General features: G+C 38.4%; 1 protein-coding gene across 2 annotated transcripts in view; it reads left to right on the forward strand.

The window, feature by feature from the left end:
- The first annotated feature begins 8,080 nt into the window (after positions 1-8,080).
- KCNJ3 (potassium inwardly rectifying channel subfamily J member 3) overlaps positions 8,081-25,189 on the forward strand; it is a 148,577-nt gene continuing 131,468 nt past the window's right edge. Inside the window, exons 1-2 of one of the 2 annotated variants that reach the window (XM_047772643.1) lie at positions 8,086-9,253; positions 19,000-19,216. In XM_047772643.1, the coding sequence (XP_047628599.1) occupies positions 8,549-9,253; positions 19,000-19,216 (922 nt within the window). In that variant the 5' untranslated portion in view covers positions 8,086-8,548. Of the gene's footprint in view, positions 9,254-18,999; positions 19,217-25,189 lie in introns of both variants that reach the window. The other variant, XM_047772644.1, reaches the window with a different exon arrangement.

Below are 25,189 nucleotides of genomic sequence, written 5' to 3' on the forward strand. Positions count from 1 at the left end.
TCATCTAAGGTCTTTCATAACCTCTTTTACTCTCCTCTCCTGTCCTATGTTCAGCCATTCTGTGACTCCTGTCTCTCCCTCTCTGCCATGCTGCCTGAGTGATGGATGATAAAAGAAGTTAAATATATATATATTTTCTACATTATATATTATATTATACATATATAATATACATGCATATATATATCATATATTCTACCTTCTAGAAGACTATTACCAAAACCAAGATCAGCATAGCCATGAACTATTACTCCCCCCAATATACAAAGATACAAAAAAAAAAGAGATTTGTGTTATTGTACCAGGACAAAACTGAAGATTTAGTACACAGTCATAATTAGTTGGTTAGAGTACACTAGTATTTCTGGATATTTGTAGCAGAAGTTCTGAAAATATATTGATAAATTCTGCTTCTCTGACTGGCAGCTATAGAGGTTTGCCATTTGATCTCCATTCAGGAAGAACTTGCCTTCAGCTGGAAGGAGCGCATGACATGGGATGGCCTCCAGCTGCAGCACCTTTCCCAGTCTGATGCAGCATTCATGTAAAGCCCTGTTCTTCTGAGGGCAGCCCCCAGCCAATGAAAGCTAAGCAAGTCCACCAGGACAGGGCCCTCTATGCCCAATGTCGAACTATTCCATTGGCCAACTTTTGCTCCCCATTGGGCTGGCCAATTTGCATCATAATCTGAGTTGTTAACATATTTTGTTGGCATTGATGTCTCTCTATTCAATTCTGCTTCCTTTCACCTTTCCTTTCATTAGTGTCAGATCAGCATCCCAGTCAAAAGACTCTTTCTGCTTCCTTTTATCTTCTACAGGTGTTACCCCCTAAGAAACTTTCTGCCCTCATCTCTTGGTCTCAGGATCTGTGCTCCCTGATAAACTGTAATGAGACTATCTGTCAATCTTTTCTAATATTTTAATAAAAGTTACAAAAGTTGCATTTTAATTTTCCAATTGTGGAAAATAATTACAATCTTTGCTGCATACACTAGTACAGAAAATTAGCATAAAAATATACTCTATCACCTTCAAAATGCTACTGTTTTGCATTTTTCTTCTAGTATTTTAATACACTTGTAACTTTTATAATTTCTTTTTTTTTTTTTTTGGTCTTTTGTCTTCTTAGGGCCACACCCAAGGCATATGGAGGTTCTCAGGCTAGGGGTCGAGTCGGAGCTACAGCTGCTGGCCTATACCAGAGCCCCAGCAACGTGGGATCCGAGCCACGTCTGCAACCTACACCACAGCTCACGGCAATGCCGGATCTTTAACCCACTGAGCGAGGCTAGGTATCGAACCCGCAACCCCATGGTTACCAGTCAGGTTCTTTAACCACTGAGCCACCAGGGGAACTCCTGAGCCACCATGGGAACTCCTCTAATTTCTTATCTAATTCCAATTATGTAGACATGTTATCTCTTAGAAATCCTGTCATTAAAAATTCTATCTTCAGATTTCTAAAATAAAGTCATTTATGATTTAAAATTTAACACTTAAAAAATGTAAATGATTCTAGGTTGATAGATTTGGAAAACTCACCTTCATTGGAGCAGTATATCCTAACAAGATGTGTTCTGTTGAATGTTAACAAAGCAGTCTTCTTCCTTTAGATGTTTACCACATCGCATTACTTAGTGTTATCATTTTGGTTGTTGTTAACATTTTGCTGGCATGATGTTGTCATTCTTTCTGACTTGCACAACCCTTGGCAAACTGCTTGGCACTTGGTTTGTGCACATTAAACACATTAAATTGTGTTGTATTGAACAGAACAGAATTCTTTTGTGTGTGTGTGTGTGTGTGTGCGCGCGCGCGATCGCGCTTTTTGCTTTTTTATGGCCACACCTGCAGCACATGGGAGTTCCCAGGCTACGGGCCAAATTGGCGCTGCAGCTGCCAGGCTATGCCACAGCCACAGCAATGCAGGATCCGAGCTGTGTCTGCGACATACACCACAGCTCAAGACAATGCTGGATCCCTGACCCACTGAGCGAGGCCAGGGATCAAACCCACACCCTCACGGATACTAGTTGGATTCGTTTCTGCTGTGCCACAATGGGAAATCCCTGCAGCAGCATTCTTGTACATATTTTGACATCTGGGACTTCACTGATATTCTCAGGGGAGAAATCCTCAGAAGTAAAATTTCAACTGACATAATAAAGATAGGAAATTCTTTTTCTCTTCATACACTTCTAAAAAATGCTTGAATCTGATAAAAACAGTTATTTCTTTTCTAACAGACCTTGAGTTCTAGAAGATTTTTTAAAAAGTCGTTATTCTTTCATAAACCAGAGTATTCTCATGTACAGCACTGGAGTAAAGAGAAGGTTTAAGTCAGGAAAACTTTGCTAAATAAATGGTCTCTAAGTGACAATGGCATTTTGCCTTTCTCTGAATCCTCGGGCAGAGGCCAGGGTTTGGAGCCAAGATGAAAGGCTAGATGAGTCATCTGCCACGGTATGGCAGTGCCTCTGTGCTCAAATCTGCGCAATCAAATCTCAAACTGATTTCTCCTTTTCTTCTTTTTTTTTTTTCTTCTTTTTTTGGCAAGAGAGAAAATAACTTCAGTATTCTTTTTTTAGGAGGGTTGAAAAAAAAAAAAGGAACACCATTCTATTGCCCAAAATTGCATATAGAATTTCAAAGAGTGACCTCTTCCCAGATATAGCAGAATTTATGGTGGTTAATGGGAATGTGTCACCTTTTGAAGCATAATAGCTTTAGATTCCCAAGCCTGCCCATCTCTTCACTTGACTTTGGAGAATGCTAGGGTTGGGAGTAAAGGAGTATTAAATATAATTCCGTTTTCACCTGGGAGTAATTAATATTTCTGGCCATGCAGACTGTCCCCTGGTGGCAGTCACAGTAGCAATAAGTGACTGACAAGGTGATGGACTCCAGGTATGCTGAGATCTTCAAAGCCTTGCTTTTTTCACAGTTGGTGGATTAAATCATTTTTAGAATTTGGACTTCTCAGGGGCAGAGGTTTTTTTCTTTTACATTAAATATACTCTTTTCTCCACACTGTTCAGTTATATAATAGGGTGAGTACATGTGCAAAGTCATGCTTTTTCAGTATTAAAACACAGAATCATATCTTTCATTTTTAAAGTTACATTTATTTATGCTATTCCTAATTTTGGACACAGCAAATAAGACATTGCCAGCAATACTTTATGGAAAGAATAAATATGTAGTTGGTTTTGAATTGAGTTTGTTATTAAATATAGCTTTGACCCACCCCCACTCCCCACTCCCCAGTTAAGAACTGTATGGTGGTTTGTTTAGATGTTAGACTCCAAATGATTGTGTTTTCTGTAGTTATATTTTCCAGATCATTCTGGCTTTGCGGCCTTGGCTGAAATTGTGTGCCTCTCCTTCCTTTGACCCATTCTGTTTATGGTGTTTCACTTCAGTTCATCAGACAGCACCTGATTAGGTGGCCTTCTGTCATGCATTCCCCACACATCTTGCCTGGCCTCAGCACCATGGGGGCTGGCTGCCTTCCAGAACCTCATCATGGAAGCAGCTGTCCTGACAGGGGAAGATGAGTTTGGTTCATCTTTAAACATTTTCAAGGAGTTGGACTCAATGTCACAAATAGGTCAAAGTCTCAGAAACATTTAAAGTATGACATGATGACATCTTGAAAAAATCTTTAACTCATCAGGCAGTACTATTTGTCTAAAAGAATTAAAACCTTGAAAATGGGCAGGCATGATTTGTGAATCCCTGTTCTTACCATATTGCTAGCTATGTAATGGGAAGACTAACTGTAAAGTTCCAAGCAAGTTGCTTGGCACGTTAAAATGGGCTCAATACATTTTAGTCCTCAGTAAAAATGCATTAAATATTTTCATGTGCAAGACAAGGTTGGATAGCTGGAGTGCTGGATGGTTTGAAATAGTAACAGGTGAATGCTTGGGGTGCTTGCTATTTAATGGGGGAAATCTTGGTGAATTCTGAGCTCAGATATAGGCTAAAAAGAAAATACCACAAAATTGTAAATCTAGGGGAGTAAGCATTCAGGGAATGGATGGATTACAGCTAGTGGGAAGATGGAATGAAGGCAGGGAAGATGGCACTTGAAATCAAAGCTGAAGAAATTTTTCACTTCCTTCATGTGTACACTAGAGATAGTAATTTGGCTTTTGCGGGGATAGCAAAAGAATATTTAAGTGACAGGAAAGAAATTGAACAAATGCAGTTAATGTAGGGAATGTTCGAGGAATTGCTAATAATCAAAGTTGCCCTGGAACAGAGACCACATTAAAAAGAAGGTAGGAGCTAATTTTGGAAAGATAGGTTAAGCCATATTCTGGCAGACCTTAGATCTAAAGCTACACAAGGAGTGTGGTGGAGCAGAGGGAGACACTGGCTAGGGATCAGGAACTGTGGACTCTTTTTCTAGGTACCTGGTAAGAGATGGCAGAGCAGCCAGCTTCTGGAGATACATTATCTTGGGTTCAAATCTCAAAGTTTCCACTTATTAGCTCTGTGACTGTGACATTGGCATTTTCCCTTTTTGATCCCTGGACTAGACCATGTCTCTTGAAGCATAAAATTATTTGCTTATAAACTTGATTATTGGGAATGGGGAAAGTTTTTCATAGAAAAGTGTTTTTTCAAAAGGTGGGAATGTTTAAAAGCCTTGAAAATGAAATTATCGGGCGCTTCCATTGTGGTGCAGCAGAAATGAATCCATCCAACTAGTAAACATGAGGCTGCAGGTTCGATCCCTGGCCTTGCTCAGTGGGTTAAGGATCTGGTTTTGCCGTGAGCTGTGGTGTAGGTCACAGATGTGGCTTGGATCCCAAATTGCTGTAGCTGTGGAGTAGGCCAGTGGCTGTAGCTCTGATTTGACCCTTAGCCTGGGAACCTCCATATGTTGAGGGTGCAGCCCTAAAAAGCAAAAAACAAACAAACAAGAAAATAAAATAACCAAACGAAATAATCAGAGAGCTCTTTGGTTTCCAAAGCCACTGCTAATCATACATGATTCTAAGGAACTAGTAATGCTAAGTAGCACAATTTGAAGGAGTAAGAGACTGAAGGCAAGAACATTATTTGACTTTGGGCCTAAAATGAAATGGGAATTTGAAGAAAGTAGCATTTTTTAAAGAGAGCTAATACAGGGGGACAATGAAAAGGATTTGCAACTGATTGAATACCAGTTCTTTTTTTTTTTTTTTTTGTCTTTTTGCTATTTCTTGGGCCGCTCCCACGGCATATGGAGGTTCCCAGGCTAGGGGTCTAATCGGAGCTATAGCCACTGGCCTACGCCAGAGCCACAGCAACGCTGGATCCGAGCCGCTTCTGCAACCTACACCACAGCTCACGGCAACGCCGGATCGTTAACCCACTGAGCAAGGGCAGGGACCAAACCCGCAACCTCGTGGTTCCTAGTCGGATTCGTTAACCACTGCGCCACGACGGGAACTCCTGAATACCAGTTCTAAAGCTAACAAGCACAGGAAGTATTACTTTCTTAAAATTTATGTATTCTTTTACTTTAATTATTTAAGTGACCTGATTTAGTGATGACTTTTAATTCTGCACTACTGCATGTGGTGTTTCTAATGATGTATGTAGATTGGTGCATGTTATTGACCCAACAAATATTTATTGTGGACCTAGTATGTAACAGGTAATGCTCTAGGTGTTGGGGGTCTAGCAGTGAACAAGACAGCTCAAGTTCTTGCCCTTACATTCCAGGACTCTGATGGAGGTGGATAGAGAAACCATATCAATGAACTAGCAATATGATAGGGAGTACCTGGGAGGCTAGTGAAGGGACTTCTTGAGGAGGACACATTCATACTGAGTTCAAGAAGTCAGCATCACAGAGTGCCAGGATAAGAACATTCCAAAAAGAGAACACAGATAGGCAAAGGTGCAGGATGGAGATTGTGGTTCAGTGGGTTTCAGGAATTGAAAGAAGCTAGTTTGGCAAGGGCATCATGATTTAGGGGGAGAGTAGACAGAGATGAGAGAAGAATATGTGTTAGCTCACAGCATGGGGCCAACTCCAAACATTCATTTCTTGTCTCTTGGCCTTATTGCAACTTTACAGCCCAGGATATGACATCCTTCACAGCAAAAGTAGTTAATATAACCACAGGCATTCTCTTTTTCAGGTACCAACTTTGGGAAGATGTCAAACTTCCAGTTTTTGTGAATAGAAAGTTGGGGATCAAAGATATTTAGCAACTTGCCCAGGGTCACACAGTTTGTAAATGGCAGGGCCAGAACTCAAATCAAGTCTTATGATTCAGGCCCAGAGCAGTTTCCACCTCCCACAGTGTCACTTTCCCCTTTTATGTAATCCTAAAGAATTGCAGTCACTGACCTCTTATCACAGAGCCTGCAGGCAAAGTCTGTAACCCGGGATAAATGTTTGAATCAAATGGCAGAGAAAGAGTTTTCTACCTAGGGCTGCCGAGGTGCAGGGCTTCCCAAACGCTAAGGTTTAGGGGTAAAGACTTAGAAGGGAGCAGTTACTGGCAGAGAACTAGTAGAATTTCCTTTGCAGAGGAGTCTTACAGCAGCCCCTTGCTTTTACAACCCTACCATTTGATGATTTTCCAACAAAATCAATTTTGTGTATCTGGACTGAATGGAACATGCCATAAAAGACCATGGCATTTTAAAACAAACATGAAATGTGGTAAATAAGCTGATGTTTACGCATGGGCACTATATTAGCTATTTCTGCACTTTGCCCCATCCATTAACTGCCAGGCCTGGGACATTACAATCCAGCCGCCTTTTCTCAATTACAGCCACACATTAACTCCCGGCATTCTGAGCCTTTCTAATAGAGCCATTTTCAGCAGTGTTGTGAGCTTTCCTATGAGTATCTCCCCTCTTCTCTGTTCCCATCTTGAGCCCCTTCTGCTACTTGAAACTCTGAGTTCTGAACATGCCTATCTTGAAGCCAGTTGGGGTCTCTGTTTATGATGCTCCCCAAACCCAGGCATCCGGGTTTAAATAAGAGCCATAGTTATAGAGGCATATTGTACTTCTTTCAAAGAGCAGCATTTGCTGCTTGCTGGGGACTTTATGCCTGATGCAGGGGGGCGAGGAAGGAGAGTTTGTTAGCTTTGGGGGCAGATTTAGAGTCGCTTTTCATTGGAGGGGCTCGCTTTTTCCTGAGCTGCCAGACACCGCAGGCTCAACTGAGGCGCGGAGGTGCAATTCAGGCTGGTGAAACGGCGGGGGAAGGCAGGGACAGGCGGGGCTAGCGCGGCTCTGCAGCTGATCACACGCACCGACACATACACCACTCTCCCGCCGCCCCCTGTTTGCGCTTCTCTTCTTCTAGCCGGGGCCACAGAGGTGCGGACCAGGAGTGGGAGACCAAGGAGGGAAGAGGAAGAGGAAGTCACCGTGAAGCAGAGGAAAAGCAGCAGCGGCGCTGGTTTTTAACCCGAGAGTCTGACCCACGGCCCGAGGCTGAAACCCCCAAAAACAGTACCGTGGTCGCCTGCTAGGGGAGCACGGCTCCAAGGAACCCTCAAGTCCCGCTCCCAAGTCGGCCTGTGCCCGGCGCGCCAGGATCCTTCTGGTGAGGGCAGCGTAGTGCCCTCAGGAAGGTGCGGAGCTTGGGGGACCTGCATTGGCGCCCATCGTGGTGTACCAGGAAAAGTGGGGGCGAGAAAAACAGCCTTGAGTCCAGAGTGCGAGGCCAGGCAGTCGCTGGCGCCGGCTGCACCGCCTCCCGCCCTCTCCCCTTCGGTGAGTGCTCGGTTTTAGCGCACCGCCGCGTCTCTGCCGCGCGCGGGGGCGGCTTAGGGGCCCTTGAGGGTCAGCCCGAGGGCCCTGTGGCGCGCGCAAAAACTCGGCGGCCGGTGGACCGTAGGCGGACGCGTCTCTGGAGTCTGGAGCAGGGACTCTGAGCCCGGAGGGCGTGGGTAGGGGCTGCTGCACCCGTGCGGGGCAGACATGCCTTTGGGCGGGATTTTGGCCAAAAGATAGGAGGCAGGAGCGCTGGGGGGAGCCGGGAGCCGTCCGGGGGGGGCGGGCGATCGGGGAGCGCCGGGGAGGGGGGAGGGTCTGGTCCGAGCAGGTAGCGCATCTTCGGCAGCCTGACGAGTTGGCAGGTGGGGTGGAACTCGCTTGTCAAGGCATTAATTTAAAAACAGTTTGAGAGTGCTGCAGGATAGTCAGGAGGGTTGCGGGAAGGCAAGAGGTGGCCCCAGAGATGTCGGTGGTGGGGGAAGCAAAGAGAAGGTTGGAAAAGCTTGTAGGCAAATTTGCGCTTGGGTTCCTGGTCCTTGCAGCCTTCCTGCCTTGAGTGTGGAAGAACACTTTTTTTTTTTTAAGACTCAGCGTGGAGAGAAAGCCTCTGTCCCAGGGGAGGAGAAACGTGTGCAGGGGGCAGAAACTGCAGCTACCTGCCGGGCGCGCCCCCCCCCCCAGGCGCGCTCGCTTTTGTCCCCCCTTTCTCTCCCGCCCCCACCTCCTTATTGGTGCTGGTTTGCAGCGCTCGGCTCCTGCGCCTTTGCTTCGCATTTGAATCTGGCTCGCCCCTCCGTATTATGTCTGCACTCCGAAGGAAATTTGGGGACGATTACCAGGTAGTGACCACCTCGTCCAGCGGCTCGGGCTTGCAGCCCCAGGGCCCGGGCCAGGGCCCGCAGCAGCAGCAGCTTGTGCCCAAGAAGAAGCGGCAGCGGTTCGTGGACAAGAACGGCCGGTGCAATGTCCAGCACGGCAACCTGGGCAGCGAAACGAGCCGATACCTCTCGGACCTCTTCACCACCCTGGTGGACCTCAAGTGGCGCTGGAACCTCTTCATCTTCATCCTCACCTACACCGTGGCCTGGCTCTTCATGGCGTCCATGTGGTGGGTGATCGCCTACACTCGGGGCGACCTGAACAAAGCCCACGTCGGCAACTACACGCCCTGCGTGGCCAATGTCTATAACTTCCCTTCCGCCTTCCTCTTCTTCATCGAGACCGAGGCCACCATCGGCTATGGCTACCGTTACATCACCGACAAGTGCCCTGAGGGCATCATCCTCTTCCTCTTCCAGTCCATTCTCGGCTCCATCGTGGACGCCTTCCTCATAGGCTGCATGTTCATCAAGATGTCCCAGCCCAAGAAGCGCGCGGAGACCCTTATGTTTAGCGAGCACGCGGTGATCTCTATGAGGGACGGAAAACTCACGCTCATGTTCCGAGTGGGCAACCTGCGCAACAGCCACATGGTCTCCGCGCAGATCCGCTGTAAGCTGCTCAAAGTAAGTGCTGCCCGCCCCTTCCCCACCTGGCCACTGCCAACCCTCAAACTTGGGAATTAACTCATCTGAGAGCCACCATCAGGCTCCTAGTCTTATCTATCGCTACAGGTAAACTTCTTTTCTTGGGAGTTGGGGACTTAGGGGTGGAGATTGGGCAAAGAGTACAATAGACAGTTCTGTTCTTTTCCCACTCACTCTCCTGCTCATTTATTTTGTTTTATTCTAATTATAGTCATCGAATATACTTTATCACTTTCTGGACTAGTAACAGAGTGGTTTTGGCTCCTAGACCCCTGAGGTCCAAGGTGCCCTGTTCTCTTTTCTACCCTTGCCGCTTTGCTCTTTAGAGATCTTTTGATTTGCTGTCAGTACACTGCCCCAGTAAACCTGAAGTATTAAAACTGAACAGCTCTTGTTTGAAGAAAAAGGTGCTGAACTTGCTTCAGTTTTCACTTATGGATTTTCTTGATCCCTTCCCCCCCATAGTATTAGCAGGTGGAAAGCAATAGCTTCAGACCCAATAACATTTACTCTATCTGTGGTCACCTTTTTAACAAACACACAGAACAGAGAAGCAGTTTATAAAGTGGAAGAAGCAACACCTGGTTGTTTTCAATTTTTGTTTTTACTACTTATTTTCCTAGAGAAGTATTCTATGAAAGCATGAGTGCTTTTCCCGTCGAGTGTCTTATTAATTTTATTCTTAATTGCCTGTTTCTATGAAGCCTTTGTCAATTTACAGATTTCACTTGAAGCTTTTCAGCATCCATTAAAGAAGATTGCTTCCTACCATCAGCAATGTAAAATGCTAAAACAAATTGCTCATGGAGTGATTATTAAGGCAAGGTACATCCAGTCGTTAGAGGGCACTACTACAAACAAGAAGAGAAGCCCACTCTAATCGCTCAACCAATTAGAGTCTGGGAATGAGGAATACAAGCCTAGCTCTCTATATGTTATTTACAGTTCATCTTTTTGAGGGATTCACCTTAGGTGGTTTTCAGATGTTCTTAAATTGGAAAAGATGACCTCATTGAAATCTTAAAAGTTTATCCGAGATTGCATAGAAAACCATAGCCCCATTCAGAACTTGGCATTAATAAAATGAAACTCTGATAACTATTTAAGTTGAGATTTTGCTTTTAAGGTCTCCCTCTCTACTCTACAAATCTATATTGTTTTACACAGCCTTAGTTTAGATGGTATTTAAAAGTGATCCAGTGTGCTTTAAAAAGTTTGCCTCTTGTGTCATTTTCATTACGTTTGTAAGGTCTTACCCTAATCACGCTTGACCATCTTGCTCAGTATAGAGTTAGAATTAAAGCTGCCGAGTTGTCCTGTCACTCCACATCATATGCATATTTACTATGCTATACACAGTAAATAAACGTTGTGTGTAGCTTAGTGGAAAAATTTCAACCTGATACTGATGTATATGTTAATTAACTGTGAATAAGTAATTTGAGTAGATCATATTCTTCATAATCAACTCCAATGAGCTGCATGCCATTTTTTTCTTTTAATTTATAGTAATATATTGTGCTGAGTACCACTATTTGACCTGAGTTGTTTGGATCAGGCTAAACATGTTGTAGCCATGTTTGTTGCAGGGGTGCTTGTTGTATGTGCCTGTTTCTATGAACAGAACAAGGTATGTAACCCCTTTTAGGATAAGTAGGCCTACCAGGCACACTTTGCTAATATAGGGCAAAAGTCTCATCATGGAAGAAACTCTTATATGTCACTTTGAGATTCTTACGGAAGAGTAGTTTATTATATTGATTGGTCTATTAGAAACCTAAAATTAGGCTTTAAAGGTCAGTTATTGCTGTTCTTTAGTTTTTCAAACATATAAATGCATCTATTAAAACAAATATCTTTTTAAGGAAACATATTTTAGATATTTTTAGATTTTGTCCAGTTGTATTTTAACAAAGCCAGAAATAATTAGAATTAATCTAAATGGCAGATTTTGGTGTTGGTTTTTGTTTTTACAAAATTATAGTGAATCTGAATCACCTAGTTTCTGCAGTGGTTTTAGGACACCGATAGTGATTTTTATGCATAAGGCCATGTACCTTATATACCAAAAGGAGTGTCCTGATTTTAAAAAGTAAAGATTTTGAGTGTTGGAAAATCTGGAGCAAGGTGCTATATTAACACAAGGTGATGAAAACATCTAATTAAAACAATAGGTATAATATTCTTATCTAATTCTTTACTTTTGTTGGGAAGATATCAGTGCTAAAAGTAAAAGTTACTGGTATGTGGCATCCATTTATATTTAAACAAAATTATCATGAAATTTTGTCCTGCTTTTTTTGTGAAGGAAGAGGGTTGATCCATGGCAGCTCTTCATCCAGCCAATTAGTGTAGTTTGCTGGAAGTTGATTTTTCCTGTAGCCATGATGATTAAAGTGAATTCTCATACTTCTTGTCATTTCCTTAGATTTCATTAAAAAGGAGTTGTGTTTTATTAGGAAATTAATAACATTCAGCAAAATTAGAGGGAAGATCTGTCTTTAATAAGTTACTCTCCTTTTCTCTTAGGGACTGAGATGAAGTGACCTAAAACAGCCAACTATGTTTTTAAAGAGAAGCTATACCAAAATTTTAAAGCCATAATATTTTGATATCATTCCTATGCATTCTTATTATTATTACACATATTCAGGTTTCTTCTCTTAACCTGTTTGACTCTTAAAATTTATATATTTTTATGTGCTAAAGATTTATGTATCTTTAATACAGAGAAATATATAGAAATTTAAGAAAACAATATTTAATAGTAGTAATTATAGCCTATATAAGTTCTTCCTGTTACCTAATTTAATTTCATTTAAATTTTTCTATTACTGTTTTCTCATTTGCTGAATTAAAAGCTTATTTATTGGTATTAAGATAAGAATTCTATTTGATGATTGTAAAGCACTTTCTATTTTTGCAGAAACAGTACTAGCATGCATATGGCTTTCTAATCCTTGCTATTATGAAATTTTCCATGCATATTTTTGAATTCTCTAAGTTTTGATGGAAGTTTTTAAAATAACTTTTCTGCCTAATTTTTAATTGTTAACATATAGGAAAGTAAATTTTATTTCAATTCTTCCTGTCTTCTAAGCTTGCAGATACGGAAATTTATTTCAGTATTCAAATATAGATCTTCCAACTTCATGAATGGAATGATCAGCCCTTTTTATACTTAGAAAAGAATAAAGCAGTTTAAATAAGAATTTAAGAATATAATTAGAAGTTATCCTTTAAATTTTATGTTATTTTAAATACAGCTATACAAAGCTCCTTTAAGATGAATGTTCTGTTTTCCTCTTTTCACCCCTATATTGATGTTTTATTTGAATCTTCAATTTATTTTAGTTGTTTCTTTTTCTAACCTAGAATTTAGGAACTAATGAATAGAATGGTCATGTTAATATAATATCCAGTTTAAAGTTTTAATAAAAATCTTGCATTAGGAAGTTGAAATTAATGGTTGAAACATTGGACCCTGTAATTTAGTGTTGGGTTTAAAGGTTTTGGAAATCTCACTCCTTTCTATAAATCTAATGCTAATGGTTAACTGCCCTAGGCTTACATCTTATATAGACACCCAGTCAAACCTTAGTTACGTAAAGTAAAGATAAAATCAACTGTTGTTAGACCCATATTTTGAAATTAAAAGATAAGGATAAGTTTTTCTCATGGAAATATCATTTTATATCTTCATATTTTTATTCACTGCAAATAGTCATCACCTTTCTTTTCTAGGAGGTCAGCTGTGCAACCCTTAACTTTCACTTAATGAAAGGGAATGCTGAAGAGTTATCTTCTAATGTATCACATACATTATTTTTATAGTCATCTTTCTGCTCTACATTTATATGGATACTCAAAATTGGATGCTTTCTGGCTTCCACATATGAATGCGGTCAGTGCAGATGCAATAAAAACCAAAATTGTCCTCTGTAAAACTAATAAGCTCTTTTTCCTCTTCATATGTCTTAACATTATGTGAATCTTTTAACCACTGTGATTCCTGATTTTTTTCATATATTTATTAGATTGTCTTCATTCTGTATCTTGCACTTAAATGCAATTATGGTTTTGACTCTATATGACCCTATTTGTATGACTAACTCTTTTCTCCAATTGGTTTTGACCAATTTGCAGTTTATTTTAATCTTAAGATAGTTGGCTACCTCCTTTTAAAAAATAAATTCGCAAATGAATATCTATTAAAAACTCTTCTTCTGAAAGTTATACAAGTAGTTGGCAAAAATATTCAAGGAGTCTAAGACTGATTACCCCAGAACTCTTGAGACTAGATCTTATAATGGCCAGTGAATTTTTTGAGGTGGGTTTGTTGTGTCTTTTAAAAAACTAAGTTCTTATTTAGTCTAGCTTTGCTTTCTCTGACACAAGTACAATAATTCTGTAATAGGTATAGAACTTGGGTTCTTTTTAAAGGTTATAATTATTACTTTTTTAAAAAAGGAGTAATATGTTGTTTTATTTGTTTTGATTTGTTTATTTTTAATATGGTTCCTGAAAAGTACAGGGTGGCTTGTACTCAGGGGAATACAGTGTGAACAGAAATAAGGACATAAAGACCCACAAATAAACAGCAGTAGGTAAGAACAAATGATGAAGAGAAGCAGGAAAAAGCACTTGGTGGATTTGAGGGTGTTTGGTGAGTAGGAGGAGAATGTGCAAATAGGGTTACAAATCCTGGCCATGGTTATTATAAATTCCGTAAAAAGTCCTCAAGGAATTACAGAGCTGTTCTTTCATTTGAATGGTATAAAAGTCTCACAAAATTCATCACAAGATAAATTACATTCCATTCTATAAGTTACTTTCTTTTCAGGTGAATGAATATATTTTAGAGGATATTTGGCTTAGCAATAAAAATCTTTATTTTAGGCTTGATGTTGGTCATATTGTTTTCACCTGAGTATTGATGGAGTTTCAAACTCAAGGAGTCAAAAGAAACCTACAATTTAAATGTAGACTATCTAGATGAAATTCTAGGTTCACTTTCTTCTCTTTCTCACTTAAATTTGGTCTGAGGCCCAAAACTATTATCATAACTGTTTTGAGTCAGAAGGCATAGTTCTTTATCTTGGTACCTGCTTTTGGCTCATTTCTTTCTGACTTCAGAATATATTCAGCATATACGGAGACACAGTTAAAGAGGGAAGTAAAATTACAGATAAAATGGTGAGGAGGTGATAGGCAAGAAGAGCTGCCCTTCTATCTTCAAATCTACTTTTCTTTCTCCTTTCTGGACCACTGGCCCTCATTGCCTTTTCCAGTGGAGACTTGTGAAAAGTGGTGGGGCGTAGATCAAGCCTTAGAATGCGAGAGAGGTACATCTCTTGAGCCCAATGTTAGTGACTAAAGGGTTCCTTTAATTTTTTTTTTTTCAAAATTCCCCTATCTTCCATCTGAGCTACAAAGAAGTTCAGTGGTTATAATTAGAACACAGCTATGGTTACAGAGATAGGAGAGAGGCAGCAAAGAGATTGATTGTATTGGTGAAGCGTGTCTGTGCTGAATGAATGTGTGAGGCTGATCACAAATCTCCCAGAAGGAGGATGGCTAAATGTTGATCTGCTTCTGACAAGGGCAGTTCTTAGTGTATATATGTGTGTGTGTGTGTGTCTTTGAATATGTTCTCAGCAGTCTTTTATCTGTAATAAGAAAGCTATTTGTCTGTAAAGTGCATGACCATGATAATCCCTTCTAGGTATCTGTGACTTTTGATTCTTTTTCCACCTGTAGACAGAATTTGTGATTGATTATCTTGCAGACCTTTTTGGACTCTAAGGGAATTCAAAGTCATTTGGCATTAGCTGCTTCTTTGAAATTAGTACCTGTGACTGTAGAATGAGACAACAAACCTTAAGTTCTAGGCACAGATTCATGTGGCATATAATTGAAGTGTGTATAATAGAAACACTACATTTTAATAGCAATATTTTTATTAAGAAGGATAACAGAAATTATTGCCAAAACCTAAATTGGACAAAATCATTTGAAAAGTCCATGATGTTCTACTTATAATTTTTGGGGGGACAATACATTTAAACAAACTTTATGCCTCATATTTCCTTGATTTTTCTAACTCCCAGAATTCACTAGAATGCAACCAACTATAAAGGTGTTAAGATGGCATAAAGATCTTTATTTCTTTCTCAAAAATATTCCATACAATTGAAAGTAAAAGTTGAATGGAAGCTGTTCTCAAGTCCTGGGGTTTTCAAATTATGTTTTAAATTTATAAGAATTACCAATTTTCATGAAATGTTTTTCTTCCATCTTTTCCCCACTTGTTTATTCAATAGTATCAAGATTCTAAATGATTCATCAAGCAAAATCAGCCTTAGAAACTTTAATAATCTACTGCATCAGTATTAACCTTTAGCAATTGTTTTGAATTATTGTTGATCTCGATCATATCTATTTACATATTTTTATCTAGGAAGTGATCATAGTTTTGTGTTCTGTTTGGAATTAGGAGCTTTATAGAGCTAAAGTAGATAATGTAGACCAAGGGCAAACTGCTCTAATAACGAAAGATTTCGTCTTTTGTCATATTTCTTAAGATAACATAATGAACAAAGGTAAAATTGTTTTTTTAAATCTAAATTTTTTTCTGCCTGTTATCAAAATTTCTGGGTGAAATATGTCATAAGAGAATTAGAAATGGATGAAATATCAGTGCTACTCATTTATTACATACTTAAGGTACAGATCATAGCTTAATTTTTTAAAGGCACATGCATACCTCCTTTTTTTCCTTTGTGTCTTTCATATGTGTATTATAGTTCCTTAACACTTCTCTAATTCCACTTAACATAAGTTGAGATACTTAAAACTAACATAGGCCTTTTACCCCCTTGCTCCAGGGAAATCTATGGAATTGCACCAGAATTAGAAAAAAGCTAGATTAGAATTCCTTTTAAGTCTAGAGTAGAATGTGTATGCTTCTGAAATGTATTTGGTAGGCATATGTTGGTTTCTGGAACATCATGTTTGCCTGAGCAGTGATAAGATAAGCTTGCTCTGGTCAGGAGCTCAGACTTCAAACAATTCCACTGCTCTAAGCACCTGCCATACACCCTTCACTCCTATGAATAGAAAAGCTGCTTAATTCACAGTTTTTAATGGACTTCCCAATCTATCACAGCAAACAAAAATCACAAGGTAAGCATATTGATAGTGGAAATATGTGTTGTCCTAACAAAAAGGAAGAAGACTGGAAGGATAAAATTGTGGTTATATGCAGTATCTCAGAGTCATTTACAGAAAGATTTATCCACTGGATAGTAATTTTCGGTGAATATGTAGTGAATTTCACTTACCTGAAAAACATGTAAGTGTGGCGAATATCTTTCAAAGAAATGAAGTATTACTTTCCCCATAGTATCACAGAATAGGTGCAATTGTCAACTTTGTTTCTGCCAAGATTTGGGTAGGATATAAAGCACGTGGGGTGGGTGCATAGGCATAATTTTGAGAATATGGAACATGTTTTTAAAATCAGAAGATAACCTGCACTCTGAATGCAACAGATTCATGCATATTTAAGTCTAAATTACCTACATATGAATCAACTGCTTTGCTAAAAATAAAAGTATTTCTTATTCTAGGTTGGCATTCTCCTGATAGCCTGTCTGTTTCTAGGCCACTTCTTTTCATGGGTTGTTGAATGAGCAGAGAATAATAGAAGCTAATAGCTTAGTCTAAGAATGAGGTACAACTATAAATAACATATCTAAATAAGGAAGATGAATTTTAGTTTTTGTATAAATAAATAAAAATTAGAAAAAAACATTTTTTGGGGGAAATTATTTTAAAGTAAATGGGAAACTGAGTTTAAAAAATTATGTTTGTGAATATTTTTATTTCATGAAGAAAAAGCAGAGTTTAGAATAGTTAGTACAATGACCCAAATTCTGTTCACTAATTATAAACATCAGAATACCACCTTGTGTTTATATAGCACCTGTTCTTAGTAGACGAAAGAACAATGACACAGACTTTTGTTTTTATTTATTTTTGTTTTTTGTTTGGCTTTTATTTTGCCATATTAATCAATACTTTGCTATACAACTGTGTAGTTGGAAAGATGCTGGTCTCATCCATATTTTACCAATTTGAGAATATGTATAAAAAGATAGGTGACTTCTACTGGCTTAGGAATGCCCAGTTTTCTCCAGCATTGGTTGTTAGAGCTGCTGTTTTTATTCTTGCACCATCAGGTTTTGCCATGTTTTTGTCTGTCAGTAATCATTTTCTTCTTCTTTTTTAATCAACTACCTACAAGGCAGAAAAAAAAATACTCTCAATATTTTCATTGGATTTTTCTTTCTGCAAAAGTAAAACTTCTGAGTATCAGTAATTACAAAGTAGCCTTTCTGCTTTTGAGGCTCTGCAACTGCTGCCATAGCAATCCATGACCAGCTTCAAACTCTTGGTTCTGTTTTGCTATGGAGGACACTTACTAAACTATAGTTTTCAGTGTTTTCAGACTCATTACAAAGCCAATATCTTTTTTGGAACCCAGAGGGTCAAGATTTTGCCTTCGGTCTACTTATTCATTGGATAGACAGTGTTACAGATAACTTCTTTTCAAAGTTAGCTTTGCAAAGAGTCTCTTAAAATATATTGGATTCCTCCAAGCCCCATTCAACCAGCAGCACTCCTCTCTCCACTCCAGTTTTTCTATATGCAGCTTCTTAACCCAGATTTTATTTTACCATCATCATCAAATAAACTCAAATATTTGCTTATACATGAGTATAAGCAACAGATATGGAAAATGAATAGAAAAGAAAGATAAGTTCACTTTCATGGTTTGCTAATTGTTAATAATCATATTTAATTTTCTTTTAAGCATGAAAGCAGTTTGTTGAATTAAGCTTTACAGTGATTTATATTGATACCGAATGCCACTGCTTTATGGAAGTTTCAGTAAACTACAAATTTGCTAATAGAAATTTTTTTAAAACTGCACTTTTGCTTTAAAGATATTCAGTTTAGTACAAATTTTCAATGTTTTTACAATTCATCAAATACATAGAGGAATAAACAACTTCAATGTAGTTTATTAGTAGTTTGGAAACCACTACCTAACAGCATCTGCTTTTATTTTTATTATCTGAGCTGTTGTGTACATAATGTTATTTAATATTTAATATGATAACCTCTTGACTCTTCTATTCTAGTTTATATCTTATTGTTACTTCTCAAAGGTCTTGGGAAAATAAATTATTATGTTTGCTTTATAATAATGCAATAAATCATTTTAAATTATAATCAACTCTTTTTTTTAGCATTAACAAACTGTAAGAATTGCCTACTTATTAGCTTTTTAAGGAAAAAACATCTGGCACGTAATGAGTTATCATTTAGTGATTTATGTCAAGCAGTAGCACATGTACACTCGGTTCCACAATTTGTGTTAACAGCCATTGTTGGGCCAGGCATTTCTCCAAAGCTCATGAGTTAGGGAATGGTAATTATAGTAAGTCGTGTATTATAAATAATGCATGTATGTTCCACATGAGCTATGTGGTATTTCAGCCCATTTGCTGGAATATAGCTGCATAATGATTTGTTTGGATTTTGTTGCAGATGATTGATAGCGCAGAATGTTGGCAATGATGTAAATTACTGTTGGGCTGCCTTGAAAATTTCAGTGCAAGTGGTGATTTCTTCTCTTTTTCTGTGTGCTTGTCTAGTCTCGGCAGACACCTGAGGGTGAGTTCCTTCCCCTTGATCAACTTGAACTGGATGTAGGTTTTAGTACAGGGGCAGATCAACTTTTTCTTGTTTCCCCCCTCACGATTTGCCACGTGATCGATGCCAAAAGCCCCTTTTATGACCTATCCCAGCGAAGCATGCAAAGTGAACAGTTCGAGATTGTCGTCATCCTAGAAGGCATTGTGGAAACAACTGGTAAGTAAAAACATAGATATGCCATCACATTTCTTTATTCTGTAATAACATTATATGATATGCTCAATACCGATCATGGATTGGGCTAGATGTCTCAATTAGCAGTAATGAAAGTAATGACTTGCCTTTTATTTATTTGTAATGTTAAGTTGACACTGCTTTGAAAACGAAGATTTACTGTTGTGATGATTGCACATGTAATGTTAACTCAGAAGTACTGCAAAATAAAGGAAGCTGAGATGACTTCTAGAAATGATTATGATGTTCTAGTTTAATTGCAGAATTGGATTTCCTGAATTCCTTTTTTTTTTTTTTTAAGATTTAAGGTTAAAATAAATTCAAGGTAATTAGTGAGCAGCCTGAACTCAGCATGCAAGAATTTGCCTTAGGGATGGTGATTCAAGTGTCACTGATAGAGCTTTGATATGCTACTAAGTGCAACCTCAGTGGAAAATTCCGTGTGTGTGTGTGTGTGTGTGTGTATGTGTGTGCGCGCGCGCGTGTGCGTGTGTGCATGCGTGTACACTGAAACAGCATTTTAATTTCAAAGTGGGTCAGTAGATTTCCCCAGCAGAACCTTGACCAAAATTTTTTCAAAAGAAAATCACCTTTTTTTTTTTCCGGTTTGATATATCTATGTGCTGTATGTTATCCCTTAAGATGCAGCGTAACATTGGTATGCCCTGAACACTCACAATTTAATGCTCTCTGAGGAGAATAAGGTTGGCAAAGGAAAGAAACAATAAGTCAGAGTGGTACTGTTTGGGGCCTAAGCATTGCCAATTGGTTTGGAACCTACAGGATGCTCAAGACTAATAATGAAATATCCACATAATTAGTTTGTTTGTTTGTTTCTTTCTTTCTTTCTTTCATCTTGAATTTTACTCTTTCTACAAGTAAGGAGAAAGCAAGAAATATTTTTGCTTTCAATTCTTTCTACCAATGTCATTCTAATAATCTTAAAATGCTAATTATTATGTATAAACTATAGCATGGAAAATAACATTGATAATATCATACATGCATTCAAACCTTATGCAAAGGTGGAAGATGTTACATAATGAAAGAATCACCCACTTTGCTATAAAGCTTTGTCCAAGGACCAGAGGGAGGAAAGCCATTGTAATCTTTGTACATCTGTTACATAACACCTACCTGCAATTTGGGGAAGATACTTAATCTCCATAAACTTCTTTCCCTTCTCTTTCAAATGCGAATGATATAATAACACCTGAAGCTACTTATATTACTATTACTTTATTATCACTAGTGCTTCACTTTAAAATTTAAGTTTTTTAAGAACAGTGCAGACATTGATAAAGACATTTCATCAATCAACATCTGGAATTTGATTTCTGTGAACTCTCTTATGGTTTAAATTCTGTAGTTTTTTTTTAAATTCAGATTGAAATGATGTCATAATATATTTCTAAAATGTCATATGTTGATAAATCATGAAACCAATTTATAAAGCCTTCAAGTTCAAGAAATCTTTACATTTAAATTTCAGTTTTCATCTCATTTGTTGAGGTAATAATATATTGTTAGAGCTTAAACAGCATATTTTTTTATTGATTTATTTTTTATAACATATGGTTCTATCTTTGACACAGCTGGTCATACTTTATTAATTGCGTATTATTATTCTAATCACTGCCATGAATGAAATTTCTTTTTCACTTGAGAGTTTTAGAAATCTTTCACTTGCCCTGTCTATCCATCTGTCTACCTATCTACCTGCCTACTGGCCTACCTACCTATCTTTCCATTCATTTTTCCTACTTATCTCTAGTTAGTATGTATTCCTTAAGAATGAGAACTTTTTAAATACAAAATCATGGTGCAATTAAGAATAAAAATCAGGATATTAAACAATGATACAATGCTATTATTTAGCTCATGGCCCACATTCAGATTTTTTCAGTTGTCCTAGTAATTTCCATTATAACTATTTTTTTTCTGGCTCAGTATCAGTTTAAGATTATGACTTCATTTGTTTACCTGTCTTCTCAGTCTCAAGATGGAACAGTTCCTCAACCTTACTTTGTGTTCTTCACCCTAAGGCACTTGAAGGGTACAGTCCAGGTATTTTGTAGAATGGCTCTCAATTTTGATTTGCCTGAGGTTTCTTTACTCATTAATTCTTTTGAATTTTGGCTTCCTACATAGGCATCTTAGGGGAATATTGAAACAGGTTATTTTTAAAATGTACCTATATTTTCTTAACTGATGTGCCTTCGTCAGATTTCAGAGACTTGTGGTTAAATGATATTCTATGAAAAGTCATTTAGAGTTTTACCACATTAAATTATTCATTGAACTGTACATTTCATTTTACTTTCCCCCCCACTTTTTTAAAAATAGTGAACTGGCAAAGACTACTTTCCACAGAAAATGTGAAAACTTGACTAGGACTGACTTTCTTATTTAGAGATTGCCTTTTATGGAGAAGAGATAAAGTCAGCTTCTTCTTAGCTAAGCCTATTTTCTAGATTTAATAAAGTGAGCGTAACAGCAAAAACATTACTCAAAATTTATAGCATTTATTTTGTGGAAAATTTATCTGGTATTTTGTATGCATATATATACACTAATTAAATCACACATGGTTAAACTGTGCAAAGTCTGTCTATATTTCTAGACCTCTCTGAGCCATTTAAAATTTTACTGAGATTTATTTAGATTCATTTTTCATAATGTTTCCTCCTTTATCTTTCCATTCACAATACTTTCTCATAATGTTTTTTCTTATATATGACAAATATGATCTTTGGTGATGTTTTGAGGCAGTGATAATACCATTTTAGCTCTAATGTGCTTCAGTGCACAGGCTTGTAACTAAATGTTTACTCAGTGTAACTATCCATCATATTTAGCATTAAAATACTAAGTTTTAATCATTTGTTCATTCACGAGACAAGTAATTGAATGTATGCTGTGTGCTTGGAAATATTTGAAATGCTGGCAATGTCGTGGTGACCAAGACAGCCAGAATCCTTTTCTTCATGAAGCTTATATTCTAATTAGAGGAGGAAGACTGGAGAACAAAAAAATGAATAAGCCTGTTATTATCACATAATAATTTGTCAGAAATAAAAACTGAAACAAAACAAGGTTATAGAATAAAGAGGGAGTCCAGGCTTAGGTTGATGGTTAGGAAATATCTGAGAAAGTGACACCTAAGCAGAGACCCATCTGTCAGGAAGGACCTCCTGGTTTGGAATTAACATATACACACTACTACATATGAAATAGATAACTGGAGTTCCCTGTTCTGGCTCAGTGGTAACGAACCTGACTAATCCATGAGGACGCAGGTTCAATTCTTGGCCTCACTAAGTGGGTTAAGGAGCCGGTGTTGGCTTGAGATGTGGTGTAGGTTGCAGACACAGCTTGGATCCCTAGTTTCTATGGTTGTGGTGTAGACCAGCAGCTGCAGCTCTGATTCAACCCCTAGCCTGGGAACTTCCATATGCTACAGATATGGCCTTAAAAGGGCAAAAAAAAAAGATAACCAACAAGGACCTACTGTATAGCACAGGGAACTATGTTCAACATCTTGTAATAACTTATAATAGAAAGGAATCTGAAAAAAGATTATATATATATATTTTAATCTGTATAAAAAGATTTTATATATATATATATAAACCAAATCCCTTTGCTGTGCACCTGAACCTAACACAACATTTAAATCATCTACACTTCAATAAAAATAAATAAATAAAAAAGAAGGACATCCTGGGCCTGACTACAGCAAGGACACAGCAGACCCTGAGAATCAGCTGATACAAGGGACTTGAGTTGGGAACCAGCTTGATTGATTCCAGGAACTGAAAGAAGGTGCCAGTGGTTAGAGCAGAGTGAACAATGTGGAGAGTGGGGTGAGGAGAAGTCAGGGAGGTCATGGGGTGGGTGGGGGTTACCTCTGCACTCTGGATGATTGTGTTGCATCAATAGCAAGTGTTGGGATTCAATTCAAAATCAAGCCTGCAGTTATACGGTAGAGTAATTATTTAGTAATCTCCAACAGTATGTAACAAATAATACCCATATTTTTATTTTAGAGGGTTGCATGTAGTTTATTTAAAAACAAGTGACCCCAATTTCTAAAAAATATATAAAGCTCTAGATACTTGCCGCTTTTGCATATTAATGTATCCACACAGCCCCCATGCTCCAACCCAGGCACACAATTGCTCATTTCACTGTAGTCGCCTGTTAAGAATCTTCTGATCTCATTTAATTTTTGCTTCTTCCCTCGCTGTAGTCTCCATGAGTGTGGTGGTGGTGGTGAGAAGGGTGATAGAAAATGAGAAGCTTTCTTGTTTCCTTGAAAGTTTCAGCTTTCAGCTCAGGACTCACAATAATTACCTTCCCCACTTCCTTAGAAATATTCCCCAGTGGTCTGGCTCAGGGATGGTTGCCTTCTTTGCTTCAGGTAAGTTGGGCCTGTACTTACAAGGAAGAACACAAAATTTGACTCTTCATGAATAGCCTTTGCTTCTTGGCTCCTGTAGCAAATTTCTAAACATAGGTTACCTCCAACTCTTGTTCTCTTTGCTGCTTCTCCCTGGGGGGAGAGCACTGCTAGAGGCAAACAGCATTGCAGATTTGGCTCATTAGAACTGGATGCTTTCAAACTTCAATCTGCTCTCTGCTGCTATTTGGCAGTCTTCTTAATTGTCTTTTCTGCACTCCCAGGCTCTCTCCCCATGGGATCTATTTTAGACCTTTTCTTTCTTTCCATGCCCCCAGTCCCAGCTGTCCTATCCCTTCTTTGTCATTCCATCACTCCACCTAGTCTATCAAAAAGAACTTGACACTCCAATTTTTATACATTTATTTTTTCTCTCTTTATCCTTGTCGCATGGTTATCTTCTCTCTTTCTTGGTGTCTGTGAGGAAAACATCCTTATTCTTCTCCAGAACCATCTCCTTTACAGTTATGTTTATCACTGACTCAAGCACCAATTCTTACAACATCTAATACCCAAAATCCTTCAACTCTATTGCTTATAAACATAGGCAAGTCTTTCTTTACGAAAAACATTTGCAATCTCACTATTTCTTTATACTCAGGATTCTTTCTGGGATTCAGAGACACCATATTCCCCATCTCCCTCTTTTTCTGTTTCTTCTAATTTATATCTTCCGATAGTTCCTTATATGCTGCATGGCTGCCTCCTCCTACTCCCCATTTCTCCTAGAAATGTTTCCTGGATCTCTGTCCTTGCCTCCTTTTGAACTGAGATACTGTTTTTTTGTTTGTTTTTTTTTTTTTTTTTTTTTTTTTGGTCTTTTTAGGGCCACACCCATAGCATAGGGAAGTTCCCAGGCTAGGGGTCTAATCAGAGCTAAAGCTCCCAGCATATACCACAGCCACAGCATCAAGGGATCCAAGCTATGTCTGTGACCTATACCACAGCAACACCAGATCCTTGACCTACTTGGCGAGGCCAGAGATTGTACCCACAACTTCATATATACTAGTAGGGTTTGTTACCACTGAGCCACAGTGGGAACTCCTAGATACTCATTTTTTTTTTTTTAAATGAACCCACAAAGTACTCACAAGTCCATAGTCCTTTTATCTCCAGCCATGGAATCTCTCATCAGCTAAGGTTTTATATATGCCATTAATTTCCAGAACATTTTCCCACTTGGATGTCAATATTTTAATTCTGAGTCAACTTGTCTAAATACCAACTTATCATCTTACCCTCAGATTACATCCTCATTTGGAAAATTTGTCATTATTAAACATGGCTATTTTTTCCAAGACCTCCTTCCCATCTCTTTTTTTGTTTGTTTTATACCCAGTTAAATTGTTCACTTCACCCAAATACCCATTAAGCACCTATTAAAGGCTAAACCATATTCTAGACCCTCAGGGATACGTTAGTTAACAAAACAGAATTTCTGTTCTTGTGCGTATTTATATTCTTATGTGGAAATCAGACAACAAAATGAA

Source organism: Phacochoerus africanus, chromosome 3 (genome assembly GCF_016906955.1).
Source record: "Phacochoerus africanus isolate WHEZ1 chromosome 3, ROS_Pafr_v1, whole genome shotgun sequence".
Taxonomy (NCBI): Eukaryota; Metazoa; Chordata; class Mammalia; order Artiodactyla; family Suidae; genus Phacochoerus; species Phacochoerus africanus.